This window comes from Vanessa atalanta, chromosome 17, assembly GCF_905147765.1.
Source record: "Vanessa atalanta chromosome 17, ilVanAtal1.2, whole genome shotgun sequence".
In the NCBI taxonomy this organism is placed as follows: Eukaryota; Metazoa; Arthropoda; class Insecta; order Lepidoptera; family Nymphalidae; genus Vanessa; species Vanessa atalanta.
In genome coordinates this window covers 2,991,369-3,003,153 of record NC_061887.1, presented here as the reverse complement: position 1 = coordinate 3,003,153, position 11,785 = coordinate 2,991,369, and the positions used below count along the sequence as shown (strand labels likewise).

At 31.2% G+C, this 11,785-nt stretch overlaps 6 protein-coding genes across 6 annotated transcripts; 2 read left to right on the top strand and 4 right to left on the bottom strand.

Annotated features, from left to right (window-relative positions):
• Positions 1 to 183: 183 nt before the first annotated feature.
• LOC125070633 (gastrula zinc finger protein XlCGF17.1) lies at positions 184 to 2,110 on the bottom strand. Its single transcript, XM_047680580.1, has 5 exons — positions 1,787 to 2,110; positions 1,370 to 1,701; positions 1,171 to 1,288; positions 840 to 997; positions 184 to 469 (listed from the first exon to the last, which is right to left on the bottom strand). Exons 1-5 carry the CDS (start codon positions 1,901 to 1,903, stop codon positions 184 to 186), a joined length of 1,011 nt encoding a protein of 336 aa, XP_047536536.1. The 5' UTR covers positions 1,904 to 2,110.
• A 215-nt stretch (positions 2,111 to 2,325) lies between these two features.
• LOC125070417 (inactive glutathione S-transferase D3-like) lies at positions 2,326 to 3,429 on the top strand. The gene is made up of 3 exons (XM_047680283.1): positions 2,326 to 2,795; positions 2,934 to 3,101; positions 3,195 to 3,429. Exons 1-3 carry the CDS (start codon positions 2,451 to 2,453, stop codon positions 3,327 to 3,329), a joined length of 648 nt encoding a protein of 215 aa, XP_047536239.1. The 5' UTR covers positions 2,326 to 2,450; the 3' UTR covers positions 3,330 to 3,429.
• LOC125070418 (methyltransferase N6AMT1) lies at positions 3,291 to 4,038 on the bottom strand. The gene has a single exon (XM_047680284.1). The coding sequence runs from the start codon at positions 4,036 to 4,038 to the stop codon at positions 3,418 to 3,420; it is 621 nt and encodes a 206-aa protein (XP_047536240.1). The 3' UTR covers positions 3,291 to 3,417.
• Positions 4,030 to 4,897, bottom strand: LOC125070419 (SNAPIN protein homolog). The gene is made up of 3 exons (XM_047680285.1): positions 4,608 to 4,897; positions 4,373 to 4,538; positions 4,030 to 4,171 (listed from the first exon to the last, which is right to left on the bottom strand). The coding sequence occupies exons 1-3, from the start codon at positions 4,754 to 4,756 to the stop codon at positions 4,043 to 4,045; spliced, it is 444 nt and encodes a 147-aa protein (XP_047536241.1). The 5' UTR covers positions 4,757 to 4,897; the 3' UTR covers positions 4,030 to 4,042.
• A 700-nt stretch (positions 4,898 to 5,597) lies between these two features.
• LOC125070452 (leucine-rich repeat-containing protein 49) lies at positions 5,598 to 9,664 on the bottom strand. The gene is made up of 11 exons (XM_047680335.1): positions 9,616 to 9,664; positions 9,352 to 9,524; positions 8,991 to 9,122; positions 8,633 to 8,842; positions 8,272 to 8,550; positions 8,038 to 8,191; positions 7,746 to 7,885; positions 6,524 to 7,657; positions 6,247 to 6,445; positions 5,923 to 6,147; positions 5,598 to 5,826 (listed from the first exon to the last, which is right to left on the bottom strand). Exons 1-11 carry the CDS (start codon positions 9,640 to 9,642, stop codon positions 5,623 to 5,625), a joined length of 2,877 nt encoding a protein of 958 aa, XP_047536291.1. The 5' UTR covers positions 9,643 to 9,664; the 3' UTR covers positions 5,598 to 5,622.
• Positions 9,665 to 9,990: 326 nt separating this feature from the next.
• LOC125070335 (lanC-like protein 3) lies at positions 9,991 to 11,447 on the top strand. The gene has a single exon (XM_047680155.1). It carries the CDS (start codon positions 10,115 to 10,117, stop codon positions 11,414 to 11,416), a length of 1,302 nt encoding a protein of 433 aa, XP_047536111.1. The 5' UTR covers positions 9,991 to 10,114; the 3' UTR covers positions 11,417 to 11,447.
• Positions 11,448 to 11,785: the final 338 nt, after the last annotated feature.

Genomic DNA, 11,785 nt, shown 5'->3' with positions numbered 1-11,785 from the left:
TATAAATATTTTTTCAAATTTAATTTTAACAAAACGTTAGATAAATATAATATATTTATTTTTATCTAAAGTTACTTATATAAAATAATTATTTTCAAGTCGCATATTTTAAATATCAGCGTGAAAAATAGCATAAATTACGGTTTTGTTGGGGTGAATAAAAAAAAGTTGCTATGTTTATATTTAATTTATTTTTAAATCACTCTTATGTTTCTTTTCGTGTTTTTGAAGTTCAGTTTTGCACATAAATTTTGAAGGACATTGAGTACACTTGTAGGATTTGTCTTCATTATGTGAATATTTCACGTGGCGTTTTAAATTTGAAGCCCTTGAAAATTTCATACCACAATTGCAGCAAACATGAAGCTTTTCTCCACTATGTGTCATTATATGCTGTTTCAAATCACTTCGTGTAATGAAAGCACGACTACACATGTCACATTCAAATTTTTTTTCACCAGTATGTCGCCTATAGCAAAAAAAAGTAGATAAATATATCAGGCACAGGCCAAGAAGATGACAGTATTTTTAATTTACTGCTTCCCTAGTATCATGTATTTTTAGATTTAGTAATATGGTTAAAAACATTTACATTAGTTACCTCATTGGTGTTGTCCTTAATTTTACACCAAATTAAATGTTAGTCTAAACCTGAGGCCTTATAACGAGATTTAAAATTTAGGAAAAACCTTGCTATACTTTTTAATAGTTAGTTAATAGTATCTTGCATCAATCTTCTTGTTTATATTTATTAATTACTCTGAAGCAATTAGCAAATATCATAATTTGCTGTCATAATACAGATAATTTTTGTTATGATGTAATGATTTTATACATACCTGACATGATATTGTAAATGTCCCACTGTGCGAAAACTGCGTGGACACAATACACATTTATAAGGTGTTTGACCAGTGTGCTTTCGTTTATGTGTTGTTAATCCTGATGATTGAGCAAATGTCTTTCCACATACAGCACAACTGAATGGTTTTTCACCCTGGAAATAAAAAAAATACTGTCACATCATAAATTTAATTAATCTTTTTATATAATACTTTAAATAAGTAATGATACTCACTAGTATCAATTTCAATTTTTTACTCTATATATAAAAAATAGGATAAATCATTTACTAATTCAAATATTGTAAAATTAATGAAAAACATTTACCGTATGTATTCTTAAATGAACATTAAGATTTTGCACTAATGAGAATTTCTTGTTGCAATATACACATGCGTATGGTTTAACATCTGTGTGAGTTGCCAAGTGAGTTTTGAGTCTAAAACTAAATAAAAAGCAATCTTAAAGTTAAACATTTAATTTTTTTTTGACTTGAGAGTTCATAATAATTATTAGTAAGTAGTACCTAGATGACATAATTTTTCCACATGTACAACATTGCTGTTTTTGAGAAACTTTGTTGGAAATACTCAAATTATTGGAAGCACTTGTTTCAGTTTTACTTATGACTGCTTTCTTTGATTCTTCACAATTTTCATTATTTACATATAATGTACTACACTCCTTACTTGTTGGTTCATATTCAGCATTTGTTTGTTTATCATTTGTAATGTTAATTAAGGCACTTCTCAATTTCTTATCAGACTTCTCACAGAGTCTTCTAAAATCTATACATTTTTGTAAATTTGTATTGCAACGTTTACAAATAGAATTAGGTAGTCCATCGTTCGGGTGTATCTATAATAACATTGTATAAGATAACAATTTTTTCGCAATAAAAATAAAAAACAAATTTATATTTTATACCTTATTTCTAACTCACTTGTATTCCCGTTATACACATTATATTAGTAGATATCATTCCTGAGTCAGTGTTTTTAAAAATATTAATCAATACATTTGTTTTTTCTAGGCATACTCTACATTTATTATCAGTCATTTTTAATTTTTAATTCGTGGACAAATTGTAAACAAAAACAACAAACATCAACTAACTTTGACAATGACGTTATAACTTGTGAATTTCAGAAAAACTACAAATACCAATATGATAATTTGATAAAATAATCCTTTTAATGGCTGGGTTACACAAAGCATACATTTTTAGTTTTAATTAAGTTAGTATGTTAAACTTAAATAAAGTAGCCGTACAAGTATACTGTACCTTGTGCGAATTTTAACAATAATTGTCCTACTTATTGTAGTACCTATGACACTTAACAGAAATAAATTAAAACAACAAAATCATTATCAGAATATTATTTTAAATTAATATTAAAATAACAAAATATTATTTTAAAATGTAATCAAAAATTTTGGAAAATCGAGTAATTCTCGTAAAGCAATTTCCTTATCAGGCCCACCACTACATAGGTAGTAAGGTAGGTACTTAAAACAAGATACGTAAAATAAGGTCAACAACCGAAGTGTCTGACTTTTGAGCCAGTTCATTTTAATCATTTTTGTTACTTTTGAAAACTTTTAAAATGTCACCGCCAACGTTGTATCATTTCCCATTAAGTGCACCATCTCGAGGTGCGGTTCTTGCTGCAAAAATTATAGGCGTACCAGTGGAAGTTAAAATTATAGATTTAATGAAAAAGGAACAGTTTAATGAAAGTTTCATCAAAATTAACCCTCAACACTGCGTACCTACACTTGATGATAATGGTTTTGTAATATGGGAGAGTCGTGCAATTGCGTGTTACTTAGCAGATAAATACGGGACGAATGACGATATATATCCAAAAGACCTGCAACGACGCGCAATCGTCAATCAAAGATTGTACTTTGATAGTTCGTTCGTGTACCCAAGGATTCGAGCAATATGCGTACGTTTATATTTTAATAATCTTATAGGCCAATAGTCTTGGTTTCATTTTGGTAAACTGCACAATGGCTTCTACCATTTAAGAAGTACCCATCACAAACCAAATAATATAAAAGATTATTTTATTTATCTGTTTCAGTATCCAATTATTTATGATGGTGTAACCGAAATAAAGGAAAAATTAAAAAATGATTTAAATGCTACTCTTGGTTTTCTCAATCAATTTTTGGAGGATAGTAAGTGGGTTGCCGGCGACCACTTGACCATCGCCGATACTGCAATTCTTGCATCTTTAACCTCTATACTTGTGAGTTATTAATGTATTGACTATTTATAGTATTGCAAGTGAAATAAATATTAAATGTAATAAATTTATGTAAAAAAATTCTTTAAATTTTAGCAAGTGGGCTGGGACATTACTCCATTCCCAAACATTGAAAGATGGCTGCAAAGTTGCACAAGCATACCTGGATATGAAGATAATTTGGAAGGTGCTAAGATCTTTGCATCAATTGTCAAGAAAAACTTAAAATAGTGTTTATAAATATATTTTTAATATGTATATATATGTTCTTAATCCTATAACATTATATAATATTAAATGTAAATGATAATATATTTTTCTATTTATAAAATTTTAAAACTAATTGCTGCTCATTTCTCACTTGTCTCGTTATTATAGTCTCTGACTTGTAACCTTTTTTGGACATTATTTGAACAACTTCAAGTGGAATGTTATCTTTAATAAGCAAGAGGTAGAATGCGCCATCAGGAGACAGAATCTTTGGTATAGCATCCAATAGCTTGTCTGTTACCTCTCTACCCTTGACACCACCGGCCCAACTTGCCTCAATACCACTCCCTCCACATTCTGTTGTGTCCGTTACAACATATGGAGGATTAAATATTACAACATCAAATTTATTATTAACAAAACAAGAAACTAAATTCATATTGACAACATCTAGTAATACATTGTTTTGAATTGCTGTGCTTAGGGACATTTCACATGCTCTGAAATTAATATCTGTGCTAAAACAAAAAGTTTTAGGAAAAGCCATTCCGAAAGCTGTAACAACAACACCACTCCCTGAACCTACTTCTAAGCAAAATATTGGTTCTTTAGCTTTAAGATAAGGTAGGTCTTTTTCCAATGCATCAATAAGTAGAAAACTATCTTCAGCGGGTTCATAAACATAGTCAAAATCATTTTTATTTATGTGGCTTTGATAAGGAGTATCCATTATATTAGTTGATACACCCACGGTCTGAAATAATATTGCTTGTACTTTGTTGTGGTTCTTGCAATGTTTCAGTCACTGTTGGTCGAACAGTCTTTTCTTTATTGATCATTCGTCTTATTTCATTAAGTCTGTCCTGAAATTAAAATATTAATTAATTATTCTATTAGAAGAGTGGCCAAGCGGCAAGCACAGTGTTAGTAGTTTATGCTTGAATGTAAGTCACAAAGTAATGAAATGTTGTATGTTATTGTGTTATCAAATTTTAATTTACTCCGCTTAAAGACTCTGTTTCAATAAAAAATATAATATTATACAATGGTGTGCTAAGGCTTACCTGGGATGCTTGTAAAACATTAAGCACAACTGTAACTTTATGTTTACAAGCTATGAGTTTCTTGACATAGGGGTCTAAATCTGGATGATTATTAAGTGCCTCTCTAACTTTGAGCAACTCTTCGTTTAAAGATTCAATCTGTTGCTTCAATTCTAACTGTGAAATCCTAAATAAAAATGATCAAGTATTAACAAAATAATCAGTGGCTTATTAGCAAATTCATTTCAATAATTACCTCGTAATTCTCACTCGATCATCCAATTGGTCTACTGTTGGTTTAAGCAAGCCTAAGAGACCCTCGGCGAGAGTATCTCTAGTCGGATTGTCACACAAGTTGCCAGTGTTCTCATCCGCTGATGTTGTTGTGCTTTCCGTGTCATCCATATCGTGACGTTTAAATTTAATTACATTATTATTGAAAGCAGTGATGTGGTAGTATGATGGTTCTTGTTGATTTTTAGATAGTTACCTATCTCTTCGTTTGGTGAATTTACAAGATCAAGTTGAAAGTTAAATTTTTGACAATTGACAATACTACCTATCAGTTTAACTGCTATAGGTTGGCTATGGTGCATTCAAGTTATTTCCTCTTTACAGTATACACAGTAGCAGTTTTTATTGCGCTTACGTGCTAAATAAAGTTATGTATAATAAACATTTGAAAAGAACACTGCGTTTACTTTAATAAAAACATAATTATGTAGTTGGTAAAAATATGGAGTACTCGTGTATGCATTCGAATAAAAAGGTATATTTTAGGGTTGTTGCATATTGCTAGCGTGAAATATGAAAATTGTTAGGTAACAAAAAAAACAACCTTTTATAAGTTTTATTTACTATTAGTCCACTCATACTATTAAATACTATTTTCTCAAATGAATTTACAAAATATTTTAATCAGCTATTGGTTCTTGAATTACAGTCTAGTAAATATATTGAGCAACTATTTGAAATTATACATCAGTTCTGAATAATATGTATTAAACTAAATGTTAAAATACACTAACAGATTTGATAACATATAAAAATGTTGGTAGGTAGTGGGTACCTGTTCTTTCATATTTAAATTTAACTTCGATATAAATCGAGTAACATTGACAACATTTAGTGCATAATAAGTTATTTGTATTAGTTTTCTAACTATAAAAGCAAATATTTTACTATTACTATTTGTGATCAATAGCAACATGATTTTTATGTATAACATCTCACAATATTCTAGAACGCTTCCTTAATAGAAGAAAAAAATGTCACAAAGAATCCATGAGAAATCGCATCTGTTCCTTTACATGAGTTTCCATATTTGCAAAATCTCTCAACACCTCTTCAATCATTTCTATGAATATTGTTGGCCACTGAAGTTCGAGTGTGCGAAGACGAATTGCAGCACCACAAGCTAAATCAATTGCGTGTGATAGTTGTCCCCGGCCACGAACTCTCCAACTCATATCTTCCTGCACATTAAGTAATACGGTAATAGTCGGAATTTTAACTATCATACGAAAATAAACATAAACATTGTTTTGAATTAATGGAACTATAGTTATTACCTGAGAAATATGACCTTTCTTATACTGTAAAGCTTCTTTAGCTATTACATCTCGTAAAGCTGGGTCAGCCCCTCTAAGCCAAGTTTTAGCACTGACTGTGCAATTTCCACTTTTTCCTAATCTTGCTAGTAAAGGTTGTAATGGAGCGTCAGGGAGTGCCCGCAGTACTATGTCACTTAAACCATGAAATGTCTGGTTAGCTGACTTTAATTCTTCATCAGTAACCTTATTAGGGAAAAAATAGGATTGCGGAATTATACATATTTATTATAAAATTAAAACTTAAGTGCTACAAATGTCAACAAAAACACGAGTATTCGTTACCGGTTCATTGTTAATTTCTTTGAGACCCCAATGAGCAAGTCTGTATATTGCATATTCACGCCAAGTTTTGACACCGATAGGATTACCTTCTGGCATTATAGTCAAACCTGTCAATCCTCTTAATTCAGCTAATGCGTGTAATTGTCCTAAATGTTGAATTCCTGTCGCACGAATTGATATATGGGTGACATTTGGAAATCTGAAAGTTTAAAAATATGTCTTTATATTTACAATAATAATTGAATATTGTAGTAAACTGAACGTTTTAAAAATTTACTTCGTTTTTAATTCTTGTAAAGACTGTGCGACTGCATTGAAGTGAACGTAGTGAAATGCTGCACGTGTTACAGTTTTTGCTCGATCCCATTCCCAGTCACGAGATAATCGACGTACTGCTCCGGCACCCCATGCACTCACAAGACCATCGCTTACTTCAACCAAATAGTCAACACCCTGTTCCCTATCTTTAGAGATAGGAATCTGTTTAGGTACGGGTTCCGATGACTTTAAGCTTGCTAAATTTTTGCTAGGCTTAACTCTAGCAGTTGAAGCTCGATGAGCAGATGAGGCTCTTTCGTTTCTTCTTGTAACAGTAGCACTACGAATGTTTCGATTGTTCAATCTGCTATTTAAGGAACCTTGTCTTCGCAAAACCTTGCTATTATTATCACTTCCTGATGTTGAAGATGTCGCAACAGATCCAAAATTTGTATTACCTGAAATGTTGCTACCACTCTCTATATTGTCAGAATTTTTATTATTGTTTTTAGCTCTTCGGCTTTCAGGGTCGCAAACGGATTTAGATCGCATTGTACTGAAATTTTCTCGCTTCCTCAAAACAGTTGGATTTCTTCGGAAATGTGTTTTACTGGTTTCTTCTTCACTATCACTTGTCGATGAAGGTAGTGAGCTAAATGAAGAATCACCTATTGGTTCAACACTTGAAATACTCTCCCACCGTTTTAATACAGGTTCCGAACTATCAGATAATTTAACATTTTCTAGCGAAGATATTATTGGCAATAAAATTGGTGGTAATCTTAAATCACTACTAGTAGATGTTGAATGCGATGCATCTGTTTCTTGCGAAGCGCTTCGCTCCGAAAAATTAACCCTTTTATCTGAAGGTTTACGAGCAGTCGAACTTCTTTGCAACTTACGCAAAGCCTTAGAATTTGTTTTATCAGGCTTTGCTTTAATATTTGTATCACTATTACTAGGTTTGCAGTCTGCATCTTCTACATCTACGTGCCTTGTAGATGCTATTAAATCAGGAATAACAGCAGTTTCTACTGTCTGTGTTCCATCATTTTGAGTTACTTTAGTCGAGGAATTATGTAATTCAAATTCTTTTCCAATATCAATTTGTTTATCTGGGCTAGCAGTATTACTAAAACATTTATTTTCTGATCTGAAACGATAAAGTTACGGAAATATACAATTATATAAAGTTACCAAATGACAAAAGTATTATTATTAATATACAAAAATAACTAAACCTAAGTAATTCCCAATTAGTTCGTGCATTATGGATTATTTGATCACGACGAGCAGCTTGTTGTGCTGAACCACTAAGAGCACAATACGCTGCATGTGCTGCTTCTTTGTTACTCCGCCAAGCCATTGCAGCTCTACGAACCTATTAATATGTATTAACAAAATTATCCGTTATGTAAGCCAGTTAAACTTTTTTTAATAAAGACTAACACTTCTTATTATCAAGAAAGTAACGAAAGCCAACTTTTGAATTAAACAGATGTATTAAAAGTATAAGATAAGATTGATTCTCACCTGCTCACTAACGTGCATGTTGGTTAGTGTAAGTAGATTTGGAAGATAAGAAACTAAAAATGGAGTACAATCACCACCTAATGCTACCGGATTATTATCCAAAGAAACTTCTGATAACGACATAGCTTCCGCTAGAGACGCGACGTCTTCTATACTAAATAATAAAAAAAATACTTATATTAGCTTCTTTTCTTTTAAGCAAAATATAATTTATAAAACATTTAAATTGCTTACCTTTGTAAATCATTATTTCCAAGAAATAGTTTTTGTAATTTAATAGTGTTTTGAAAACCTTGTAATTTTCTTAAGCGATTTCGCTTTAAATTCAATTCCCTCAATGATACAAGGCCCTGAAGATCTGTTGGTCCTATGCATTTTATTTGATTACCGGCTAGGTTAAGAACTTTAAGTTCACTTTGATTAGATAAGCTTCCGACTTTTGCTATCCTGTTACCATGCAAGTCTAATACCTCTAACTTTAAAAGATTTGATAATCCCTCAATCCTCTTGATTCTGAAATGATTATTATTTATATCACTTATAATATTTTAATTGTGAATAAATCTATATGTAGTTGTTAAAAGCGATGATATACCTGTTTTTACCCATCAACAGTACTCTCAAGCTGAATAGTCTCTCGAGCGAAGATATTTTGTCTATTTGATTGTCATATACATCGAGAAATACAAGTTTACTCAAATCAAGAGGAGAGAGACCAGATAAAGTGTTTATTAAGTTATGTTGCAATGACAAAAGACGTAATCCGGGTTCTCCAACTATATGCGGTATTGACGAAAGTCCCCGTCTGAAAGTGTTTTTTTACGTAATACACAAATCATCAAAGAATTTTTGTTTCTAATTGATATACTTCTATAATTAGTTACGTAATGTTTATTAAATTAATTTGTAATGATGTATCAGTTGAATTAAATACGAGTAGCATCAATAAATACCTATCTAGGCTAATTCTGTCAGGTAAGCGATCCTTCTCCTGTGGTGTTCGAGACAATTGTACTTTACCTTCTCCAATAGCTTGTAAACTAATAGTCTCATCTTTGATATCTTCTTTGCACACGTAATTATTTCTATTAAATTAAAAATTAATAGTAAATTGTATTAGTATAATATTTAATTCGAAAATTTTATAGATAATCGCCAATTAAGTATGTAAAATAAAGTTATATAATATACTCTTAATAATATAAATCCCGCTCATTTGTTTAAGGTTCTTATTTTATCTATAAGGAAAAACATAAATGAACGTTTTATCTTTAGAATATTTTTCATTATTATATATTTTAAAAGTTTAATTACCCTGATAATATTGTGTTAGAACGTTGTAGAGTCGTAGTGCGATGATCCGCCAATGCAGGTCGTATTTGAAGAAATTGGCGTCCATCTCCACCTGCTCCTGAATCAACTCGCGATCCGCTAACATCAAAAGATTGTGCCGATCTTCCTCTTGTATGAAAAGCTATTTTTCTTACCTAAAATATATATATTTGCAACAATTTTAATGTTGAAAATAATTTTTGTAACACATTGATTAAATAAAATAAAAAATAAAGGGCATATTACATTTCCACGACTGTATGTAATAGGCATTAGCTTAAAATTATTTTAAAACAGTATAAATTTTTTTCAATTGGTCCCGTTTCATATTATTCTTTAAATTCGTTTAAAAGGCAGTTTTGGTCCATTTTATCAGAATCGGCAATGGTTGCTAAGTAACTAAATAATTTTCTGTATTACAGTTTATGAAAATATCTCATATCGAACTTATGAAATATTAATAAAAATGATTTTATTATGACTACAGATTTGATAAATTAAGTGTCATTGATATTATAAAGCAAATGTGCTAATGATTTTAGGGCTCATCTGTCTTGATTTTTATGGACATCTTTATTAATTTCAGCTATATTTATTATGTTGGCTACACTGAGTAATGGTTCACTGACATGTAGCGAAATGCGAAAACAAATATTATGAAAAAGAAATGAAAACAAAAAGTAGCGAAGACATTTGCATCTTCTAAGTTTAATGTAAATTATTACTGATATAATTATAATATTGAATGAGTAAAATTTTGCAAACGGTAACTTCATTTTTTTCCTTACGTAATTTTCTCTCTGTATTAACTCCATTTGGATTAAATATGGTGCGTTATTTTCCAAACCCTTACGATGATTACAAGCCTGGAGAAGTACCGCTTCACAAAGATGAAATAATTAGTCAAATCAATGATATTCTTAGTAATATTACGAAAAGATTACAACCGACCCATAAAAATGTTGAAGGCGGATTATACGTCGGAGTAACCGGTGTATCGTTTATGTTTTATTATTTGTCAAAGAATCCTTTACTATCTGAAAAAAGGAGCAGCTATTTAGAGAAAGCACTAGAATATCTCGCCCCTGCATTGGAAACATCAGCGGGTGATAAAACCTCATTTCTTCTTGGCGATGCTGGTACATACGCTCTTGCGACGGCTTTAAAGAAAGAAATAGGAGATAAAAAATTCGTCGAATATGTAAAAGCTTATAAGTCCCTTTATAATTATTATTTAAACCCTAAATTTCTTAAATGCGGGGGTGATGAATTTTTCGTCGGTCGAGCTGGATATTTAGCTGGAGCGCTGTGGATAAGTCGAGAGATACAAACACAGATTTTCTCAAATGAGGAGTTGTATAAAATCTGCGATATGATATATATATCTGGACGAGAATATTCTAAGAAACACAGGAGTCCATGTCCATTGATGTACCACTATTATAATACTGAGTATTTAGGTGCTGCACATGGAATAAGTTTTATTTTGCAGATTCTTTTGTCTGTGCCTGGTTACTTGGACTTCAATACATCAGCTGCTCAGGATGTAAAAGAAACAGTTCACTTCATGTGTTCTTTACAAACTGATGGAGGTAACTGGCCTTGCTGTATGGAAGAAATTGGTTTATCTGATCATAAGCTCATTCATTGGTGCCATGGAGCACCTGGTACTATTTATTTAATGGCAAAGGCTTATTTAGTATTCAAAGATCAAAAGTTCCTTAACGCTTGTGTTAAGGCCGGAGATGCCATTTGGCAGAAGGGCTTGCTTCGTAAGGGACCGGGAATATGTCACGGTGTGGCTGGCAATGGCTATGTATTTCTTCTTCTATACAGATTGACTGGAGAAGATAAATATCTTCATAGAGCTATTCGGTTTGTTGATTTTATGAACACTGATGAATTTATGAGGGATGCAAGGCTCCCAGATAATCCTGAAAGTTTGTATGAAGGTACTGCCGGAACTGCATGCTTTTTAGCTGATGTTTTAGTACCTGAAATGGCTGAATTTCCCTTCCAAGATGTTTTCTCAACATATGTTTATTAAAAAATTGTGTTATAAATAAAGAACATTATGTGGTATAATTTATTTTGTTATATTCTGGAACATATATAGTTTGAAAAACAAACATTATTAGTGCCTATATTTTATCTAGTAAATTTTTACACAAGATATTATCAATATCACCAAAATTGGCCCTAAAACTATTGGTATTTTTAATGTGTTTCTGACTAACAATGCACAGCCTTAACATTTAAAATTTAAATATACAATATGCGTTTATTATTTATTATACAAGACAAATTAATATCTTTGTTTTGTTATGTAGATGCCGGCACAAAGAAAGATTTGTGTTTTTAATTTGAGTATTCCTATTTAATTGAATCTAATTAAACATAAATGAATTTGGTTAAG

What these genes read in the sequence shown, in the direction of transcription:
- LOC125070633 (XM_047680580.1), bottom strand. Translation starts at nt 1,903, where the DNA reads ATGACTGATAATAAATGTAGAGTATGCCTAGAAAAAACAAATGTATTG. An exon ending in TTCATTTAAGAATACATACG is followed by an intron (nt 998 to 1,170) that starts GTAAATGTTTTT and finishes TTTTATTTCCAG; the next exon opens with GGTGAAAAACCATTCAGTTG. An exon ending in CATTTACAATATCATGTCAG is followed by an intron (nt 470 to 839) that starts GTATGTATAAAA and finishes TTTTTGCTATAG; the next exon opens with GCGACATACTGGTGAAAAAA.
- LOC125070417 (XM_047680283.1), top strand. Translation starts at nt 2,451, where the DNA reads ATGTCACCGCCAACGTTGTATCATTTCCCATTAAGTGCACCATCTCGA. An exon ending in CAAGGATTCGAGCAATATGC is followed by an intron (nt 2,796 to 2,933) that starts GTACGTTTATAT and finishes TATCTGTTTCAG; the next exon opens with TATCCAATTATTTATGATGG. An exon ending in CATCTTTAACCTCTATACTT is followed by an intron (nt 3,102 to 3,194) that starts GTGAGTTATTAA and finishes TTTAAATTTTAG; the next exon opens with CAAGTGGGCTGGGACATTAC.
- LOC125070418 (XM_047680284.1), bottom strand. Translation starts at nt 4,038, where the DNA reads ATGGATACTCCTTATCAAAGCCACATAAATAAAAATGATTTTGACTAT.
- LOC125070419 (XM_047680285.1), bottom strand. Translation starts at nt 4,756, where the DNA reads ATGGATGACACGGAAAGCACAACAACATCAGCGGATGAGAACACTGGC. An exon ending in GATCGAGTGAGAATTACGAG is followed by an intron (nt 4,539 to 4,607) that starts GTAATTATTGAA and finishes ATTTTTATTTAG; the next exon opens with GATTTCACAGTTAGAATTGA. An exon ending in ATGTTTTACAAGCATCCCAG is followed by an intron (nt 4,172 to 4,372) that starts GTAAGCCTTAGC and finishes TTTTAATTTCAG; the next exon opens with GACAGACTTAATGAAATAAG.
- LOC125070452 (XM_047680335.1), bottom strand. Translation starts at nt 9,642, where the DNA reads ATGCCTATTACATACAGTCGTGGAAAT. An exon ending in GACAGAATTAGCCTAGATAG is followed by an intron (nt 8,843 to 8,990) that starts GTATTTATTGAT and finishes AAACACTTTCAG; the next exon opens with ACGGGGACTTTCGTCAATAC. An exon ending in ACTAATTGGGAATTACTTAG is followed by an intron (nt 7,658 to 7,745) that starts GTTTAGTTATTT and finishes TTATCGTTTCAG; the next exon opens with ATCAGAAAATAAATGTTTTA.
- LOC125070335 (XM_047680155.1), top strand. Translation starts at nt 10,115, where the DNA reads ATGAGTAAAATTTTGCAAACGGTAACTTCATTTTTTTCCTTACGTAAT.